The 17713-nt window shown below is 38.6% G+C and overlaps 2 protein-coding genes across 2 annotated transcripts; one reads left to right on the top strand and one right to left on the bottom strand.

The window, feature by feature from the left end:
• Window positions 1–5554: 5554 nt before the first annotated feature.
• Window positions 5555–8904, bottom strand: LOC139745476 (uncharacterized). The gene is made up of 2 exons (XM_071655868.1): window positions 8798–8904; window positions 5555–6118 (listed from the first exon to the last, which is right to left on the bottom strand). Exon 2 carries the CDS (start codon window positions 6083–6085, stop codon window positions 5555–5557), a length of 531 nt encoding a protein of 176 aa, XP_071511969.1. The 5' UTR covers window positions 6086–6118; window positions 8798–8904.
• Window positions 8905–9176: 272 nt separating this feature from the next.
• On the top strand, window positions 9177–14177 carry LOC139745468 (small ribosomal subunit protein mS25-like). Its single transcript, XM_071655858.1, has 4 exons — window positions 9177–9316; window positions 12120–12226; window positions 12809–12896; window positions 13547–14177. The coding sequence occupies exons 1-4, from the start codon at window positions 9183–9185 to the stop codon at window positions 13776–13778; spliced, it is 561 nt and encodes a 186-aa protein (XP_071511959.1). The 5' UTR covers window positions 9177–9182; the 3' UTR covers window positions 13779–14177.
• The last annotated feature ends 3536 nt before the right edge of the window (window positions 14178–17713 follow it).

The raw sequence follows: 17713 nt of genomic DNA, 5'->3' as shown, positions 1-17713 counted from the left end.
TTTCAGGCCAATACATTTCTCTTTTTTTTTTTTTTTGTGGCCACCAAATTTGAAATAAAGATATCAGTGGTGTTCAGCCACTTGAGAAAAAAGTTAGCGTCGAGCCCTGGTGTGTCATATATGCCTGGTTTCAAGAATGTGTGTTTCTCAAGACAGGGAACACAGAAGGGGAGGGGGAGAGGAAGATCACCACACATTTAGTTCTCCAATGCAAAAAAAAAAAACAAACAAACATACAAACAGAAACAAAAACAAAAAAAACCTCCAGAAATCTAAGCATTTGGAGGGGAGGGGAAGGGAGCATTGCCACTTGCCCTTGATCTCACCAAAAGCACTACCCCAACTTCTAACTCAATACACAAACACAGGTTATACATATTTGTACACACACACAAATTCTGTAACCCCTTTACAGGTTACAATAAAAAAGATACATCATGTACATACACTAGTTAGTAAAAATATCATATCATACATATGTTCTGATATCTGCACTAATGTTGTGTACTTGAGTGTCTAGCTAATTTTTTTTGAAATTATTTTTGCTCTTTGTCAACATGTCACAGTATTGAGCAACTAAATGAATAACAATGAGAGAGAAGAGATGCTATTTATAAAAACCTTCATTTACCAGCAGCATAATTTTTAAAGCTTATTAAACAAGTTAAATGAGTATTTCTTCGAAGATGAACATGAATGAATGAATGAATGAATGAATGAATGAATGAATGAATGAATGAATGAACGAATGAATGAAAAAAAAAGTCTCATACCATGTGAAGAATATCTTGATCGAGTATTGATCCATTCAATCAAATCGTATGACCCTATTTGCTATAAATCATGACAAGGCAGTATCAAGTGAATAAAGCTGTGTAGGGTGAGGAGTGTGCTTCCCTAATTTTACACCATGGACATAACCATGCAACTCTTGTTTTTTTTTCTTCTCTTTCTTTTATTTTGCTCTTTTTTTTCTTTTTCTTTTTTTTTTTTTTTTTTTTTTTTTTTTTTGGGGGGGGGTTGTTTCTCTCAGAAGAGAGCTAAAACAATAAACACTGATGTGTTGACAGAGATAAAGAGGAGGTGAGGCCAGAGGTGTATCCTGTTTGCCCAATCTGACCAACTGGCAGGGTTTTTCTTCCATCGCACGATAGCTTTGTTGTGTACACACTAGGCCCATTCACATACAATGGAAAAGCACGATTCAAATCCCGCTTTTGGGGTTTTTTTTGCACTCTTGTTCACGTGTCCACAGGCAAAGAATCACAAGCCAAGTCACACTGGTTCATAAAGAGAAATTGTGACTCAAATCGCACTGATATGAGCAAGGCCAAACTGTGTGTGCACGAGTCTCAGAGTTTGACCTGACTTTGACTTGACTGTCCCGCACGGCTTGCATTATAAGATATACAAATCTGGTTTGATTTCGCACAGCATTCACGCACACTTCATACCACAAATAATTGCAACTAATCAGAGAAAAGCATGACGACTGTAAATCAAGGAATGCTCTCATAATGTATTTTGATTTCGCGAATTTCTCAGGACCCAAGATTTGTGAAATTAAAATGCAAGTGAAAGTAATCATTATGTCCACACTCAATTGAAAAAAAAAATGTTTTATGCACTGAGATTTAAATCCTGACCTAAATAATCACAACTATTGGTGGCTGTATGAATGAGCCTAAAGTACATTGTGTACCCGGGTACACACTCTCCAGCTGAATGAATTTTTCTTCTCTGTACGAAAATCTGGGATTACAGACCCTTTGAGTCTTGCTATTTTTACTGGCCAGAGGGTATAACCAACTAAGAAATGTCAGGGATTTGTTGTCATAAAAGGTTGAAAACATAACGTGAGCTACGATGACAACAACTACCATGACGACGAGGAAAATTGTTTCCACTACAAAGCTGGTTTAGCTGTTGCTATGGCGCAACAATGAACTACAAAGCTCAGACAGGTATTCATGTAATAACAAGGACAATGATATAGCCAAACTCACACACACACACACACACACACACACACATAGACACAATAAAACCTATACCTGTAAATGTGAAATTCATTTATATGCTGTACCTTGTAGACGAACCTTGAAAGCCAAGAATATGGAAATGAGTAAATGAATAAGTTAAATGTACAAGGTTGTATGTAAATTAGTTCAGAAAATATAAAAATAGGTTAGAAATATCCTTTCCAAGGACACTTCTTAACCACATGACTTTAAAACAAAAATCCACGGGAATTAGTGTTCTCATCGCACTATTGGGGTCTGACAGTGGTTGTGGCATTTGAATATCATTATACAAATTACGAAGCTAATAACGTAAGATATATTTTTATCTCTCATTTCATCATCAGTATATTGTTCACATGTATGCACACAAACCATGTTTGCAGACACTGAACTATACTTTTAACCTGTTTTAAAGCATCTATGGGAAATGCATGTTGCAGCAAAATCAAACTGTCCTCACCGGGTTAAAGTTGTAGCTTTTGTGTGATCTATATTCATTTTTTCGTTGTTGTTGCTGATATCAGTAAACGTCACTTGTTTATAAATATCTTGCAAATAAAAGTTGTCTTGTACCTTCAATAGTGTTGTATAATTTGTACAGTGTATAGTACCAATTGTTCAGTGAACAAGGAGTCTTTCAATTTTTTTGTTCCTGTTCTTTTTCATTATCTTCCATTATCACTATCCCTTTCTTCTTTTCTTTTTCTTAGCATCACCTGTGTACAACATGACCATGAATGTTTTGTTGTGTGAAATAGTTTGTCATAGTTGTAAGTCGATTGTTTGTTAAAACTGTTTATTTACTTCTTCGTGTAAAATGAGGCCCCAAATATTAACAATGTAAGCTTGGCTTACTGGGGATCCTCCTGTATGGTACCCCCACAACTGTTTGTACAGGGTCAGCAAAGAACTTTTCTCCCAGAATAAGAGCTTATTTTACAAACTATCAAATGGATTTTTATGAGCCTCTAGATTTGCAAGGGCTTTAACAAACGTATTATATGTATCACCACATGAACAACACCTGATATCCAGACAGATGGCAATTTCTTCGAAATGGCGGAGGTCGGAGGTCACGCACGCTAGGTACTCATCACATGCAGTCATCAACATCTCCTGATCATGGAACCATAGATCAAGTCCTGCCCCCTACTGGGTATACAGCTGGCCTAAACTTTGATTACCTGCACTCCATGTTTCAAAACAATGCTTAAGATAGTCAGGGCTCAATTTCAGATATTATCAAACTTGGCTGATTGTTCTGAATGTTTTATTCAAAGGTATGGGGGAAAAAAAATATGCAACAGCATAGGCAAACCCCTCACCAGCAAAATACAGTACGGTACTGGTTGAGGGGAGGACACAGGTTTATAACATTTGTAAGTAAGATAATGAGAAACCTCTTATGAAATATGAAAGAGCATGTCATTTTAAGAAGGATTCAATGTTTATTTTATAAATGAAAATTGGTTTTCAAATGGCCGAGATATCAAAAAAGCGATAGGCCTAATAATAAAAGGTGACAGGCCATGCCTTTTATTAGGATCTCTTTGTTTCATCTTGTTTTTGGATATATCAGTTATTTCAAAACCGATTTTCATTCCCCTTAGAATTGTATGCTCTTTGACATCTCATAGAGTGGTTTCTGAATATCTCGCAAAACATTAAAAGCTAAATCCTCACCTCAACCAGAACTGTACAGTCCCTTTAAGATTTAAACTATCAATTCAAAGAGATCTATGTACAAATGCCATTGATACCTGTTACCTGAATGTTTTTTTTTTTATTCTATGTAGTAATAGTAATATCTATGGGAAATATTGAGTGTGGTAAAGTATCAACCCCCCCCCCAAAAAAAAAAAAAAATGCATTTTAAACAAGAAAACAGGTTATTCCAACTGTAAAACTCATGGAAAATACACCTGTAATTGTCTTTTTTTTTTACTTTTGTTTTTAACAGTGAAGTAGAATAGTATTTTGCTCTTAAATTCAGTACGAGGTATGTATGTTTCCACTCTAGCATGATCAGTCTTGACTCTGTCATGTTTTCAAATCATGTAATTGTATCCAACCATATCGCTGTCGCTCTGGATTCTATGATAGTTTGCATCCCTGCTGAGGTCTTCGCAAATTTGTGCTGTGATTGGCTGCACCTATGTTTAGCGTTTGTGTTGTCTTCGAGTGTGTGTTTGAGTTGCTAGGAAGACACAATCCAACTCAGCTGGAGGATTTCAAACCACTAACTCATAATCACCATTGGCATGTGAGACAATGCTGAAAGATGATCAAGGCATCTCGACAAAGGCCCACATGAGGGCGCTGTTTCACTTTAAAGTGTTGAGCATGTTGACACAGAAGGACTTCCAACCTGCCTCCAACAGAAATTAGTTCAGTGTACCAGTACATGGAGTTCTACATACAGCCATTGTATCATGTAATGCAATTTTCGCAAGATCTCTTCTCTGTCTGTTTTCTGCTGAAAACATGCATACCGGTAATACCGGTACTTAACCCATATCTGCCGATGCGTGGGATACTGTGCAGTTCCCACAAACATTGCAATCACCAATCTACCTGGTACTTCATTCATTCAACACAAAGAGCAGGGAGTTAGAAATGGTCAACCCACATGTATACCCACACCACTAACAGGCAGGTGAATGATACCGACCTCTCATGGTTCGCCCCAGGCAGTGGTTAGCAATAGTCAGTAAACTATTGGATCATACAGAGATGATCAATGCTGCTTTACTTTCCCTTATGTATAACACACCAATCAGAAAGCAGAACCTCTTTATCTCATACCTTGGCCATGCAGTTCCATTTATAGTATTTATCATATCACTAGTGAGGCTGCTTTGTGACATCTTACCTTGGCATCTCTCACATACAAACAGACTCCCAGTAATCCTATCACACATGCATTAGACCCAGTGCATGCATTTGGTGTAGGGATAGAGTTTAATTTGCTCCCATACCCTTTATCACGTGGTATCACTCACACAGACACTACTCTGTTTCCTCCATCTCACTAATATCAAATGAGGACACAAAACCTTCTTCTTTCCTGCTTTCACAGTCGGCTCCCTTCTCTCCATTGAGCTCCATGCCACAAGGCCATTTTACTCTCAGGATCTTGTTTGCAAACATTTACACACTTTGCAAAAAACAAAAACAAACAAGCATGCGACCTGCAGACGCAAGCCTACATTGCTGAGTCAGTGATGAGAATACACACACTTACCTTCAAGTCACATTATAATAAAAACAATTCTAAGTTGCATAAAGTAATTTGCACTTTATGCTGGAGCACATAACTCTTGCACGGAAAGTGTGTGTACAAAGAGAGAGCAAAAAGATATTGAATATGTTTCGCAAAAGTTTCCTTCTGAAGGAACTGTATTCAATACTTGATCTCGAAAGCAAAAAAAAAACATAAAAATGAAATCATAACTTTATCTTTTAAATTATTATTTCTGTAACTTCAAATAATTTTATTGCCAAGCCATGAGGCTTAAAACTATTTAAAACTATATGATCCAAGCAATACCTTCTTTGAGTTTCCGCCTCAGTTTAGCATGGACCCCCTTCACCACACCCGAGACCTGCTTCTCGCAGTCTTTCGCATGGCAGCCCTGTGAAGAGGTGCAGGAACTGGTGCTTCGCTCTCTCTTGCTGCAACAGGGTTTTCCCTTAGTGGCCATCGACGAGTCTAGGTCCTCCAGCAACCCCAGGGTAGGGGCATTGGCAGCAGCTGCACAGCATCCCTGAAGCTCCGTCTCTGTCTCCTTGGCAACCGCTTCAGCAGACTCACTGCTAGGAGACTTTGATGCTGCAGCGCGATCATCCATAGCAACCACAGTACTAGTGTGTGCATCATTAGTAGATGCCTGTTTCTCTCCATCTAGACTGCATGTTACCATGGTAACTTTGGGATGCCCTTCAGACTTGTTCTCCAGCACACCATTCAACTCCTCCCCACCCTCAGGAGTGGACCCATGTCTCACATCAGATTCCAAGGAATCAAGATCCTCTGTGCCATGCAAAGCAGGTGCTGCCATGGTTACTCAGGGTGGAGGTTGGCTGTCAAAATGCTGCGAGGGTAGGAAAAAAGGAATCAGCAAAATACTCAAGCAATTTATGAGAGTCAGCAGCTCCAATGTGGTCAATTCAGGACACTGTGAGGTCATTGGCCAATTGAAACAGGTCAAAAGAAGATACACTGTACATTGTGGAACAAGGTTACCTTCACAAGACTCCTCCCATGACCCCCCCCCCCCCCCCCCCCAATTAAAAAGAAAAAAATATATATATATGACGCCTGCATTCACCCTATCAAAATAATGGGATTGGGAATTCCCAAGACTTCCATAGCATCCAGGAAAATATTGTTGTGTTGCATGTATAAGCATCCAAATGGGCAAAAATACAAGAATAAGACAAATATTTATATTCTCTTATTTTGACACATGAAGAAATGCTGTTGGCACCCTACTACTGGGTTTTTCATTAAGCTTCCTGCAGACCCAGCAGTGGGGGACTCAGGCAGCTCTGATTCCAGTAATCCAAAGAGAATTTTGAACAATTTTGTAGATATATTTCAAGTTTCATTCAAAAGTTCTTTAAGTTAAATCAACTCTGTTCAAACATTTTCCTTAACTGTTTTCCTGTAATTCAAATTTACAGCCAGTAATCATGAAGGTAAAAGGAACATAATTTAAGATTTAAAAAGAAAGAATCATCATCTGATAGCAATATGCTACATACAGTGTATGCAGTGGCGGATCCAGGTGGGGGTGCACCAGGCGCATGCCCCCCCTCCCCCCCCCCCCCCCCCCCCCCCCCCCGGCCCCCATAATTTTTTTTTGAAAACAAAAGAAATAAACAGAAAAAAATTGAGGTGGGATGGGGTGTATGCCCCCCCCCCCCCCTTTAAGTTTGTAAAGGAATTCCTGGATCCACCCCTGGTATGAATATTAAAATTTCATTTTCCTACTTGGTTGTATTGAGGGTACACAGCACAATTTGGTCTGTCTGGTTATTAAAGTAAACAACTGTATCATACAAGGTATTACAGAATGACATCATGGTACTTCTGAATGCATGTATCACTGCATGATTGCAAAATTCTTTGCATTCATGGAACTTCGCAGACCTACATTGTACCTCACTTATCAGCTCACTAATAGTCATACATGTATGGGCCGAAATCACCAAAATATGACATAAAAATCTAGAAATGCTATTGTACAATGTAAGTAAACTTACAATTCACATTTTACTTTACATTTAGAAGAAGAATTAGATTTATCTTAAGAATAAGATTTTACCACACAAATTGTTCGACATGTTCATGTTTGACTTTTAACCGCACAACATGAAATTTGAGCCTTAATTGCCATTTTTCTTTGTCGTACACTCAATACGAAGGTGTACGGTAAATTGTGGGTATGAATTCTAACATGCATGTATAAGTCAAAGATGAGAAAGACATTGATTATTCCGTTATGAAGGGACATTAGTTGTATTATGAAAAAAATACTAGTAGACACCAAGAAATTAAAGTCTTGAAACCCGCACTACAACCCGCAAGTTTCGGTAAGTGCTTGAGAACCCGTCTAGCACCATTTCATTTTTTCTTGCAATATATCGAAAGAGTCCACTAAGAAACTTACCTGGCTGACGCGGTTTGCCGGAATGATGAGTCGGTTTGGAGTATTTTGAGAAAAATAATAATTAGGAAAACCGACTTCTATTCCAGAAGGCTCCAGACTAACTCGGTCTCGGGAAAAATTCGACCCTACTTCAGACAATTCACACGCAGTTCATGATCGCCACGTTCTACTGGCCAATGCATAATACCAAATGAGGCCTAACTGAATGGACAGGAAAGTGCGTGCTAACGTAATCCTGTACAAAACAAAACAAAAATGACAGCGCGCGGTCCTCAGTTGCTGAGACGCGCGGTCTTTGGAGTTTTTGTTGTTCTTTATCAAGCGCCTTTGATTGTTTTAGAGGTGCTTGATAGGCGCACACTAAGTTTGCATGCGCGCAAAAGAGGTTTTTGATGCGCGCGTTGTAACAACTCGGACCGTCGACCATTACTGCGAGTAGCCAGAACACGAAGCGCTAGTTTATACAGGCCGCTCCCATAGGACAACACTGTACAATCAGAGGGACAACCATTACAACTCATCCCGCCGTCAAAGCAAAGCCGAGTTATCCCCGAGTCCGAGTAGCCTGACCCCGTTCGGGTAAGTACTGAGACTGAACCTTTCTGGTTAATATTTCGCATTTTCGTTGTTACCCATCGAATATCTTGTTATAACATAGACTAGTTTAATATCCTGCACATTTCCTAAGCATACGTTCACATTTGGGAGCGAAATTTGACAACTTTTGCAGGCGTACCAGAACTCTGTTTGGGCTTTAAACAGCAGTCATCATCTCAATTCTCATCCTTTAACCTTACATTGATGAAGATCGTTATTTCACATCCTGTCTAAACTCTAGAACCAACAAACGTTAACATGAACTTTAAACAATTCATTGTTTTGTTTTGTTTTGTTTTTGTATTATCTTTTTTTAATTCCTGACAACAGCCAGTCTAGAACACTCCACGCCCACGCCACACCACGACGCGCCTTCATTCACGTACCCGGTATACCCCACCCTCGATTGTCGTTGACAGCACTACACTAGCTACTACTTTTACCTTATTTACTTCTGTGGGCTGTGGGCTCTGTGGGCTTTGGTGTCTCGATCTCACTTACCTTTTTTTCACGAAAATATAGAATCTCGTGCGTTGATTGTTGTGGCAAGCAAGGGAGGCCAGGGTCGCCTCCTGAAGCGAGGGGTATGGATACGGCTGGAAGGGAATGGTACTAGTATTCGAACGGGGCCGGGCCGGGATGTTTGTTTACAATGTTCCAGCGCTGGGAGGGATTTTGAGCTGATGCAACTTACATACAAAAATGTACCAGTCATTCAGTAAGTGGTGCGCGTATTCCATATGCGCGAGATGAATGAGACACACGTCTTGCACGTGTGCATGTTCACTTCCGGTTCGATTGTGCAACTCACTGCAGCTGCCGTCTGCCTCACATCTGACATTGATGCGCGGCCGAGCAGCAGGTCGCTGAGAAACTTCATGTGAAAATGCCGATGAAAGGGAAATTTCCTCTTCGGAGGACAATTCGTTATCTTGAGCAGGGAAAAATACATCTGAAAGATTCTGTGAAAATACTGACCATCAACTACAACACATCTGGACAGGAAAGTAAAGGAGCAAGGTAAATGCGAAGCTAACTAGCGAAGTTCTTACCCACACAGATGTGCTAGGATGGGACTGAACAAATTGGGGTGCAAACCAGAGTCCTTAGTGCTGTATGTACATGTACTGACATGTTTGACCGAATAGTGGCGAAAGATCGGTCTGCGTCTAGTGTCTGACTTCACGGAACTAGTCAACCCCCTCCTGAATACGGAGGAGAGCCGATAAAGTCAGAAAATGATAAAGCCAAGACTCCTTTCTATTTACACATAGAAGCTTCTACTCGGACTAGACCTAGATCTATAGAATCTATGTTGGTCTGTTCTGGCGAAGTTTGAGGAAAACCAGGAAAACAGGACATCAATTCATGAGAAGACTGTGACGACTTGTTGAAAATAATTTTGTGACGCCTTGTAAATTTACGTACATTGTAATAAGTTGTAAATATGGACAGTTTGTCAATATAAATTATATAAAAAGAACATTAATTTTACATTTGTATGTTCACTTTTCCAGGATGATGAAAGAACACAACCCTATTCAGAAAGCAAGGGGAATTGCCACTAACCGTAACATACATTTATGTCAAACATTACAAGTCAAGACAAGGGAATGAAATGCATTACTTACCGCCTGCACGACAAATGAAATTTTGTGGAATTCTCTTTAGGAGCCTACAATTTTCTTTCTATAAACATATAGAGCCTATATCGTACAACTTTTATATATTTTATATAAAAATTGATATCTTATGGCATTGATGGAAAACTGTATTCATGGATCAAAGCATTCACAACTGGAAGGGAACAAAGAGTCGTGATAAATCGTAATGGTGAAAGTTCAGACTGGAGTCAAGTTAGCAGTGGAATTCCACAAGGAAGTGTACTCGGACCGGTCCTTTTTGTTATTTTTATAAATGATTTGCCAAATATGATGAATAACTCAGTATTTATGTTTGCTGAGGACACCAAAATAATCGGTGATGTCAGTACAGCCCCAGAACAGGAATCGCTTCAAACTGACCTAAATCATGCTGACGAGTGGAGTAAAAGATGGCAACTTGATTTCAACGTTAGTAAATGTAAAGATTCTTCATATTGGAAAAAATAACCCAAGGGAAAACTACAGAATGAATAGTGTAGAGTTGGAAGCAACCAAGCAGGAAAAGGACCTTGGCGTTATAATACAGTGTAGATGAAGAATTAAATTTCCATCAACATGTCTCAGCAGCTGTCCAAAAGGCAAATCAAACACTTGGGATTTAATATACACAGGACATTCTCACAAATGACGACGGAAATACTTCCTATTTTGTTTGTATCATTTGTTCGACCTCATTTGGAGTATGGCAACATTTTATGGCATTTGAGATATAAAATGGACTCTGACAAAGTTGAAAGAGTGCAGAGAAGAGCCACTCGTATGATTCCTGAACTCAAATGTTTGTCATATGAACAACGCCTGGAAAAACTCAACCTGCACTCATTATACTACAGGAGACGAAGAGGCGACATGATTACTGTTTATAAGTTGCTCAATGGAAAGTTGGGGATTTCTGGTGACATGTTCTGCGAACCAGCCATCCACTCATCAACAAGAGGTCATAGATACAAGCTCTTCACCAAACGTTCAAGATTAGAACTGCGAAGTACATTATTCAGCCAGAGAGTAGTTGCCGACTGGAACAGATTGCCTGCTAGTGTTGTTGAAGCTTCCTCGATTAATAATTTCAAAGATTTATTAGACAGACATTGGAGGGGGGGGGGGGAATTTAAAACCTCTGCTCCTCAACGCACATAAAGCAACAAAGTTGAAGATGATTATATTATGTTTAGACAGGAATACTACAGGACCAGTCCTCTTCTTCCGTGTCAGATGTGATGTGATGTGATGTGATGAAATTTACACTTTTACATTTGTATGTGACGTTACGAAGTGTAGATCCAAATTTAGTAGTCTTCTCATCAAAAATTTTCCAGCGATGTGATTGCTCCACTGAAATTTCATCATGAAAAATCATATTCTTGCTATTGATTGTCTGATTTTCCTCAGACTTCTCAGATATATTCTGCTAATTTATGCATTTCATAGCTCAGCCTCTTTCTGTATTTGGGTGTCATTCCCTTTATGGTATGAGGCAAATTATATTATAAATGTGCAAGACCATTGTCCTTGGTGACACTACATTACATTGTTTGTGAATGCAATAAACTACAGTATCAGTATTTACACTCTCTGCTATTTAAGAGAGAGATTGAGGGGGTCCATTTTAGATACAGTCGAGAAGAGAAGTTACACACATATTTATTTGAATAATTTGCATTTTATATATGTATATATTTTTACTTTAAGGGAAATCCATTGGAGTAAACACAAAACTGTGTTTGTCCAGTATCATTTTATTACTCAACTTGAAACTGCTGGCATTTCAAAGCATGCAGTCTGTACATTTGATGTCAAAGTAGCATGTTGTTGTAGGGGGTAAAATTAATGAAGACTTTCAAACAGAGCAAAATTACGTGTTGGAGAGAATCAGAGATAGACAATGAAGTAAAAATACAGTGCACAAGATGTTTCAAAAGTAGGAACCCTTAACATTTGTTTATCAATATCAAATTTGTCTATTGACACTGTAGAATAATGTGCTTTATGCTGATGAAAACAATGTGCTGTGCCTTGAAATGTGTAGTTTTAAGGATATTTCAAAGTGTATTATATTTCTTCTACTGTCATCCCTCCACTAATTTGGCTGTTTTTGCATGTCTATGTTTGATACTCAAAAAATGATATGTTCCAAACTTAAATTTTTGTTTCATCCACAGAGAGTTTGTCTTCTATCACCTACCTCAGCTGCAATACAAGAATCCTTCAGTTCAGATGCAGACCTTCAAGAACATCACGCCATCTCCATTCATTCGCTGTTTTCTTAGTAAGTGTCAGACATACCAAGTTTGACACATCACAAATGCAAAAAAAAAAAAAGAAGCTTAAATATGCTGCAGCTCCTTACCATGGAAGGGGACAATCCCCACCCACCCCATCCCGAATGCTGTTGTAAAATTCTAAAAAGTAAACCATTTTTGTCTCGTTTTTTGTTTGTTTTGTTTTGTTTTTATTACATGCATAATGATACAGGTTACTCCCATTGCAGTGAAGTCCTTGGGCATTGTAAATTTATTTCACTTTTTGAAAATTCTGTCATCAGCTGTAGATTTTGTTACAAATAAGACATGCAGTCAAATGTACAATGTGTCTTATATGTTATGCACCTAGAATAAAATAAAAGGCAAAATTAGGTATTCTGTTGTTGCAGTAACCTCATTTCAATCTTACAATTAATATAGAGCCCAGAAAGTTTACTCATACAAAATTGTATAAACATATCAGGAAACAGGTAAACCTGAATATGTATTGCACATGGACATGTAAAATGCAAAATTCTGAATCAAAAACAGAAGTACAATGTACTTCACATTAATATTTCTTGGTTGGTTTTGTGGTTCATGTGCAGATGAAGGTGATGAAGTTCTCATCGATGTGGAAGACAAGGAGAAAGATGACATTCTGGATCACCTAAACAAAGTGCTTGGAAAGTCTGAGTATGTATACTACAATGACAGAAACAATGCTTTACTGTGACACATTTAAGAGTAATTGAATGATTTCAGTAAGCAAATTCTTAGCAAGTGTTTCACAGTTTGTGTGTTCTTCAGTGTGAGGTTGCTATTAAAAACACAAAATTCCTTCAAATGAACGACTCCTTGCAACAAGTTGTTTAATTTTTTATTTGTGACTGATTGACAAATTGCCCTTCATCGATGCAAAACAGCATTGATTATTTACACACACACACAAAAAAAAAAATCAGTGCTTATTTATGGCCATGAAGGGCATTTTGTCAATCATTTGCAATAACAAAAAAAGTTTGATTGGTGATAATACAATTACACTTTAAGTTTCAAACTAATACTTTTAGTTGAAAGCGTAAACAGATAATGTTGCAAAATGGCATAGAGTAGCTGACCTGATGGACATACGTGGTGGTGTGATTGTTAGAATGGATGATATTGAACATGCATGGTAAACTAAACATCTTTGCTGCGTACTTTGATTTCTCCAGGTACAGGGTAGACTAGAGCTCCTCTTTCTCTGTGTTTACTATGTTTTCAAACCATACTGTATGAAATCTCAGACTGTAGCAGATTTGCTTGGATTTATTGATCCATGTTTTTGTCAACCTTTAACATAGCCGGGTCCTAGCAGCAGAGAGAAAAGCCATGGAGCGCCAGTCCAACCCTGCAAATTTTGGGCGTACCTTCAGCCGCTGGTGCATCTGCGACGTTCCCGGTCAAGTGCCATGCCCACGGAAAGTCCCGATGCCGAATGAGATGAAGGGTAAATATCGAGACCTGAAGGAGGATAGTCTGCGAGCCCCTCAGGCACTGGTTCAAACTTCACAAACAGAAGGAACGGCGGTATAGCAACATGGACTCTTGCAGTGTATGTGTATCATGCGTCCTGATGAAAGACTGTGCAGGGGACACTGATTGACATTTTTTATACATCCTGCCATGGATGTCCCACCATCTCAGTGGCGGATCCAGAGGGGGACGCATATAAAAAGAAAAAAATCGAGGTGCGTACGCCCCCCCCCCCTTTAATTTTGCAAAGGCGCTTCCCCTTTACAGAATTCCTGGATCCGCCCCTGCATCTGATGCCTGTAAGCTAGTCATGCTAATGTCATGTGGATTAGCTGGTGCCAAGTTGGCTACGTGTGACTGCATTTGAGTGCATCTGCTGAAGGTATAATTGTACATGTATGAACGAGATTATGGTGGCATTCATTGTGGAAGCTTGCGACTAGACGAGAGATCAAAAGATTAGAGATACAAGATGAATTGTCGACGAAATGTGAAATGTTACTGCAGTCAAGGTTTCTTTGAAGATTGCATTTTAGACATCCATCGGTTGATATCGGATAAAAAATGCAGGCTAGCATTGGTAACATCAATATTTCTTGTAGGCTCCTACCTCTTGTATCCATTTTGCACAAGCATATTATTCAAATACACCATCCTCCCCCCCCCCCACCCCCCGTGTCAAATTGCATGGAACAATCCATGTTCTTCGCACTCTGTCACGTAAGAATTCCATGTTGTATTGATTTGATTGTGCGAGGCATATGTACGCGCGCACATGCCACGGGCATGTGTTTAGGGAAGAGAAGAAATAAAGCCTCTTTGACCAGTGACCTAAAACCTAAGTATATATTCTTCCCTTTATATATACAGGGGAAACTCGGTATAACGAACACTGCTATAACGAGATATCGGTTATAACGAGGAAATTTTCTCGGTCCCAAATTTCCTTCCACACAAGTCTATGTAAAATGCTACTCTTATAGCGAGATCGGCTATAACGAAATAACTGCTATAACGAGATAAATTTTGTGACTTCCAAACAAAGAAAAACATAGTAAATCAAACCTGCTATAGCGAGGTAAAGCAAAATGCCTTCGGTAAAGCTTTACTTCGCCTGTGCTATCATCTTCCGAGATTGTAAAGCTTGATGCGCCAAAAACTGTCTTGTATACACATAATCATTTTCTTCAGTGCACTCCAGCTAGCACTGCATGTTGTACGTGTGAAGTGTGTGTGTGCACGCACATTGATACATGCAGGAAATGTGGTGGGACAGCCATATATCATGACGTTTAGCAGGTGTGAGGCAATCTGATGCTGTGATTGGCCTTCTACTTAGGGAATTCCCCGTCTTCACACACTCGCAGTCATAATGTACATACAGAATGTGTCACATACACACACAGCATTGTGCAGACCATATTCAAACTTTCCACACAACACACACCCATACGATAACCACATACCAATCCACAGACGATCTTGATACAATCGCAAGCTATATAAATTTACAAATTCAAACATCTACAATTAATAAGAAACACATTCTTGATATTGGATTTCCTTGGCGAAAAACATCTTCTTACCCATAAAGGTGAGTAATTCCCTCACACACAATATCAAGTTATCAGTGTTGATTGAAATATGATGGGTAGTCCCACATGTGCAAATTAATGTCTTTATTTTATGCCTTCTTTTATGCCTACTGATATAACGAGATATCGGCTATAACGAGGAAAATGACTCGGTCCCGACCATCTCGTTATATCGAGTTTCCACTGTACTTCCCTTTGCTCTGCAAGGAAAGATCGTAGAGGGCAACCATTCTGAGCAATTACATTGTATTCCATGTGTCAAAATAGACTGTAATGTTTTAGGGGCTCATTCCCTCAGGCTCATCATAGAATCTGGTACATACAGTGTATGTACATCCCATATCTTATTCTGTAAAAGTTCTTTGAGTTATGCAATTGAGCTAAAGAAACACCAAATTGTAGCCATCTTTGTCTTCTTCTGAGGCTCCTCCATACATAGAAATTGTATTTTGACTATTCAAACCCTAGTTCTTACCACCTACATTGTAAGAGTTATACTGTAAGTGGTGAAATTGAAGTATCCCTTGATGTCATTAAATTTCTGTATATACTCAAGGCAGCCAGTAGTTGACACATGAAAATATCATAGTATCTGGTAATCAACCAGATGTTGAAAGATATTTCATAATTTGCCATTGGTGAATTGATTCATCCATAGACCTTCCCAATGACTTGTGGACAAGTAAAAGTTGACTGTTAGACAGTCTAAATTTGCATGAATTTCAAGGCTCAAAGGTCTGTATTAGCAACTACTAGTATACTGTGGACTTACTTTACCAAGAATTAAGGAGAAACTGGACTGAGCTCTTCTCTTACTCTTCATAGTGTTATTGTGATGCATAAACACATCTGCACAATATAGTCACATCCATTCCCAGCCTATGACTTCACATTAGATTTGTGGTAGTATTGTCAACATTTTGTAGAGACAAGTCTAGAGGACTCACTATGCACAAGTGTTATGTGCAATATCAATGTGTATGTTTGACAAGTGGCCATGCAGAGAAAGGTATTCTGTAAAAGTGGCAATTTTCGCAGTGCTGTAATTTTTTTCACATTTCACACAAACAGAAAATAGTAGGAAAATAAAGGCACGCGAATATTTTTACTTCCAATGTGTTCCAGTACTTGATGACTTGAAACGCGAAACTCTTCTTTCCTCGTGCGAAAATATCCACTTTTACAGTATCCTACTCTTCCTATCGTAGACAGGAAAATTCTGACCTTCGTCTGTTGTGTGCATAATGCATTATTGGGGATCAAGTATTTTGTTTCTTGTGAATCTTCAGAACCAAAAGCAAGCAAACACATGAAATAAATACAATTGTACTACTAATTTACAGCATAGTGCATCGATATGCCTGCAAAATTATATTTTGTTGTTGTTACGAGAACTTTGTTTGATACTGTTGTACACACCTGTATGTATCTTTTATAGCATTTTACCGCTTAAAATTCGGATGTTTTTGACAAGTAAGCTTGTCATGCTTTACATTTGTGACCCTGCACCTCAAAACAAACAAAAAGTCGCCAGACATGAATTTCTAGTTAAGACCATATTCTGAAAGAACAGACTTTAAAGGGTGTGTACAGTTCTGGTCGAGGTGAAGATTTAGCTTTTAACGTTTTGCGAGATATTCAGAAACCACTCAATGAGATGTCAGAGAGCATGCAGTTCTAAGGGGTATCAAAACTTTATTCGATGAAAATCGGTTTTGATATGGCTGAGATATCCAAAAACAAGGTGAAACAAAGAGATCCTAATAAAGTAAGTGTGGCATGTCGCCTTTTATTATTAGCTCTTTTTTGGATATCTCAGCCATTTGAAAATGAATTCTCATCAAATAAATGTTGAATCCTTCTTAAAATTACATGCCCTTTCATATATCATAAGAGGTTTCTCTTTATCTCACTTAGGAATGTTCAAAACATGAATCCTTACCTCAACCAGTACTGTACAGTGCCTTTAAGCTTTAAAATGATGTATAACTTAAATGAAATGGACTCTCCTAACCTATCTAAATATTGGAAAGAAAGCACAAACTCAGGAAAAGTGTGAACTGAGAAAAGAGGCTCTGAAGTACAGTGTCTATTCAAGCGCTTAATCTTTACCTAACCGTGCTGGCTAGGCGATGAATGGGACAAAAAACAGGAAGTAAACCACCAGAGTAACAACAATGAAGGGATTATCAGATTAAACTGAAAATGAATATGCCTCATTAACACATTCTGTCCATAATTAATGCCAACTTTCAAAGCAGTAGCACTATTCTTTCAAAAGTTATTAGAGTTGAATGTGAAGAGTGTGGACAAGGTTTTTCAGAAATGAAAAAGGGATTCTAAAGACACACCTAATCACACTATTCTACCAAAAATGTTCGAGATAAACTGCTAAAAAAT

Source organism: Diadema antillarum, unplaced genomic scaffold (assembly GCF_040938485.1).
Source record: "Diadema antillarum isolate AM-2024a unplaced genomic scaffold, OU_Dant_1.0 seq00001269_RagTag, whole genome shotgun sequence".
NCBI classification, from domain to species: Eukaryota; Metazoa; Echinodermata; class Echinoidea; order Diadematoida; family Diadematidae; genus Diadema; species Diadema antillarum.
The sequence above is the reverse complement of the archived record's forward strand: the minus strand, read 5'-3'. Positions and strand labels throughout refer to the sequence as shown.

Excerpts from the sequence above, each read along its gene's own strand:
- LOC139745476 (XM_071655868.1), bottom strand. The coding sequence starts at position 6,085 with ATGGCAGCACCTGCTTTGCATGGCACAGAGGATCTTGATTCCTTGGAA.
- LOC139745468 (XM_071655858.1), top strand. The coding sequence starts at position 9,183 with ATGCCGATGAAAGGGAAATTTCCTCTTCGGAGGACAATTCGTTATCTT. Across the intron at positions 9,317-12,119 it reads CAGGAAAGTAAAGGAGCAAG|AGAGTTTGTCTTCTATCACC; the intron begins GTAAATGCGAAG and ends TTTCATCCACAG. Across the intron at positions 12,897-13,546 it reads AAAGTGCTTGGAAAGTCTGA|CCGGGTCCTAGCAGCAGAGA; the intron begins GTATGTATACTA and ends CCTTTAACATAG.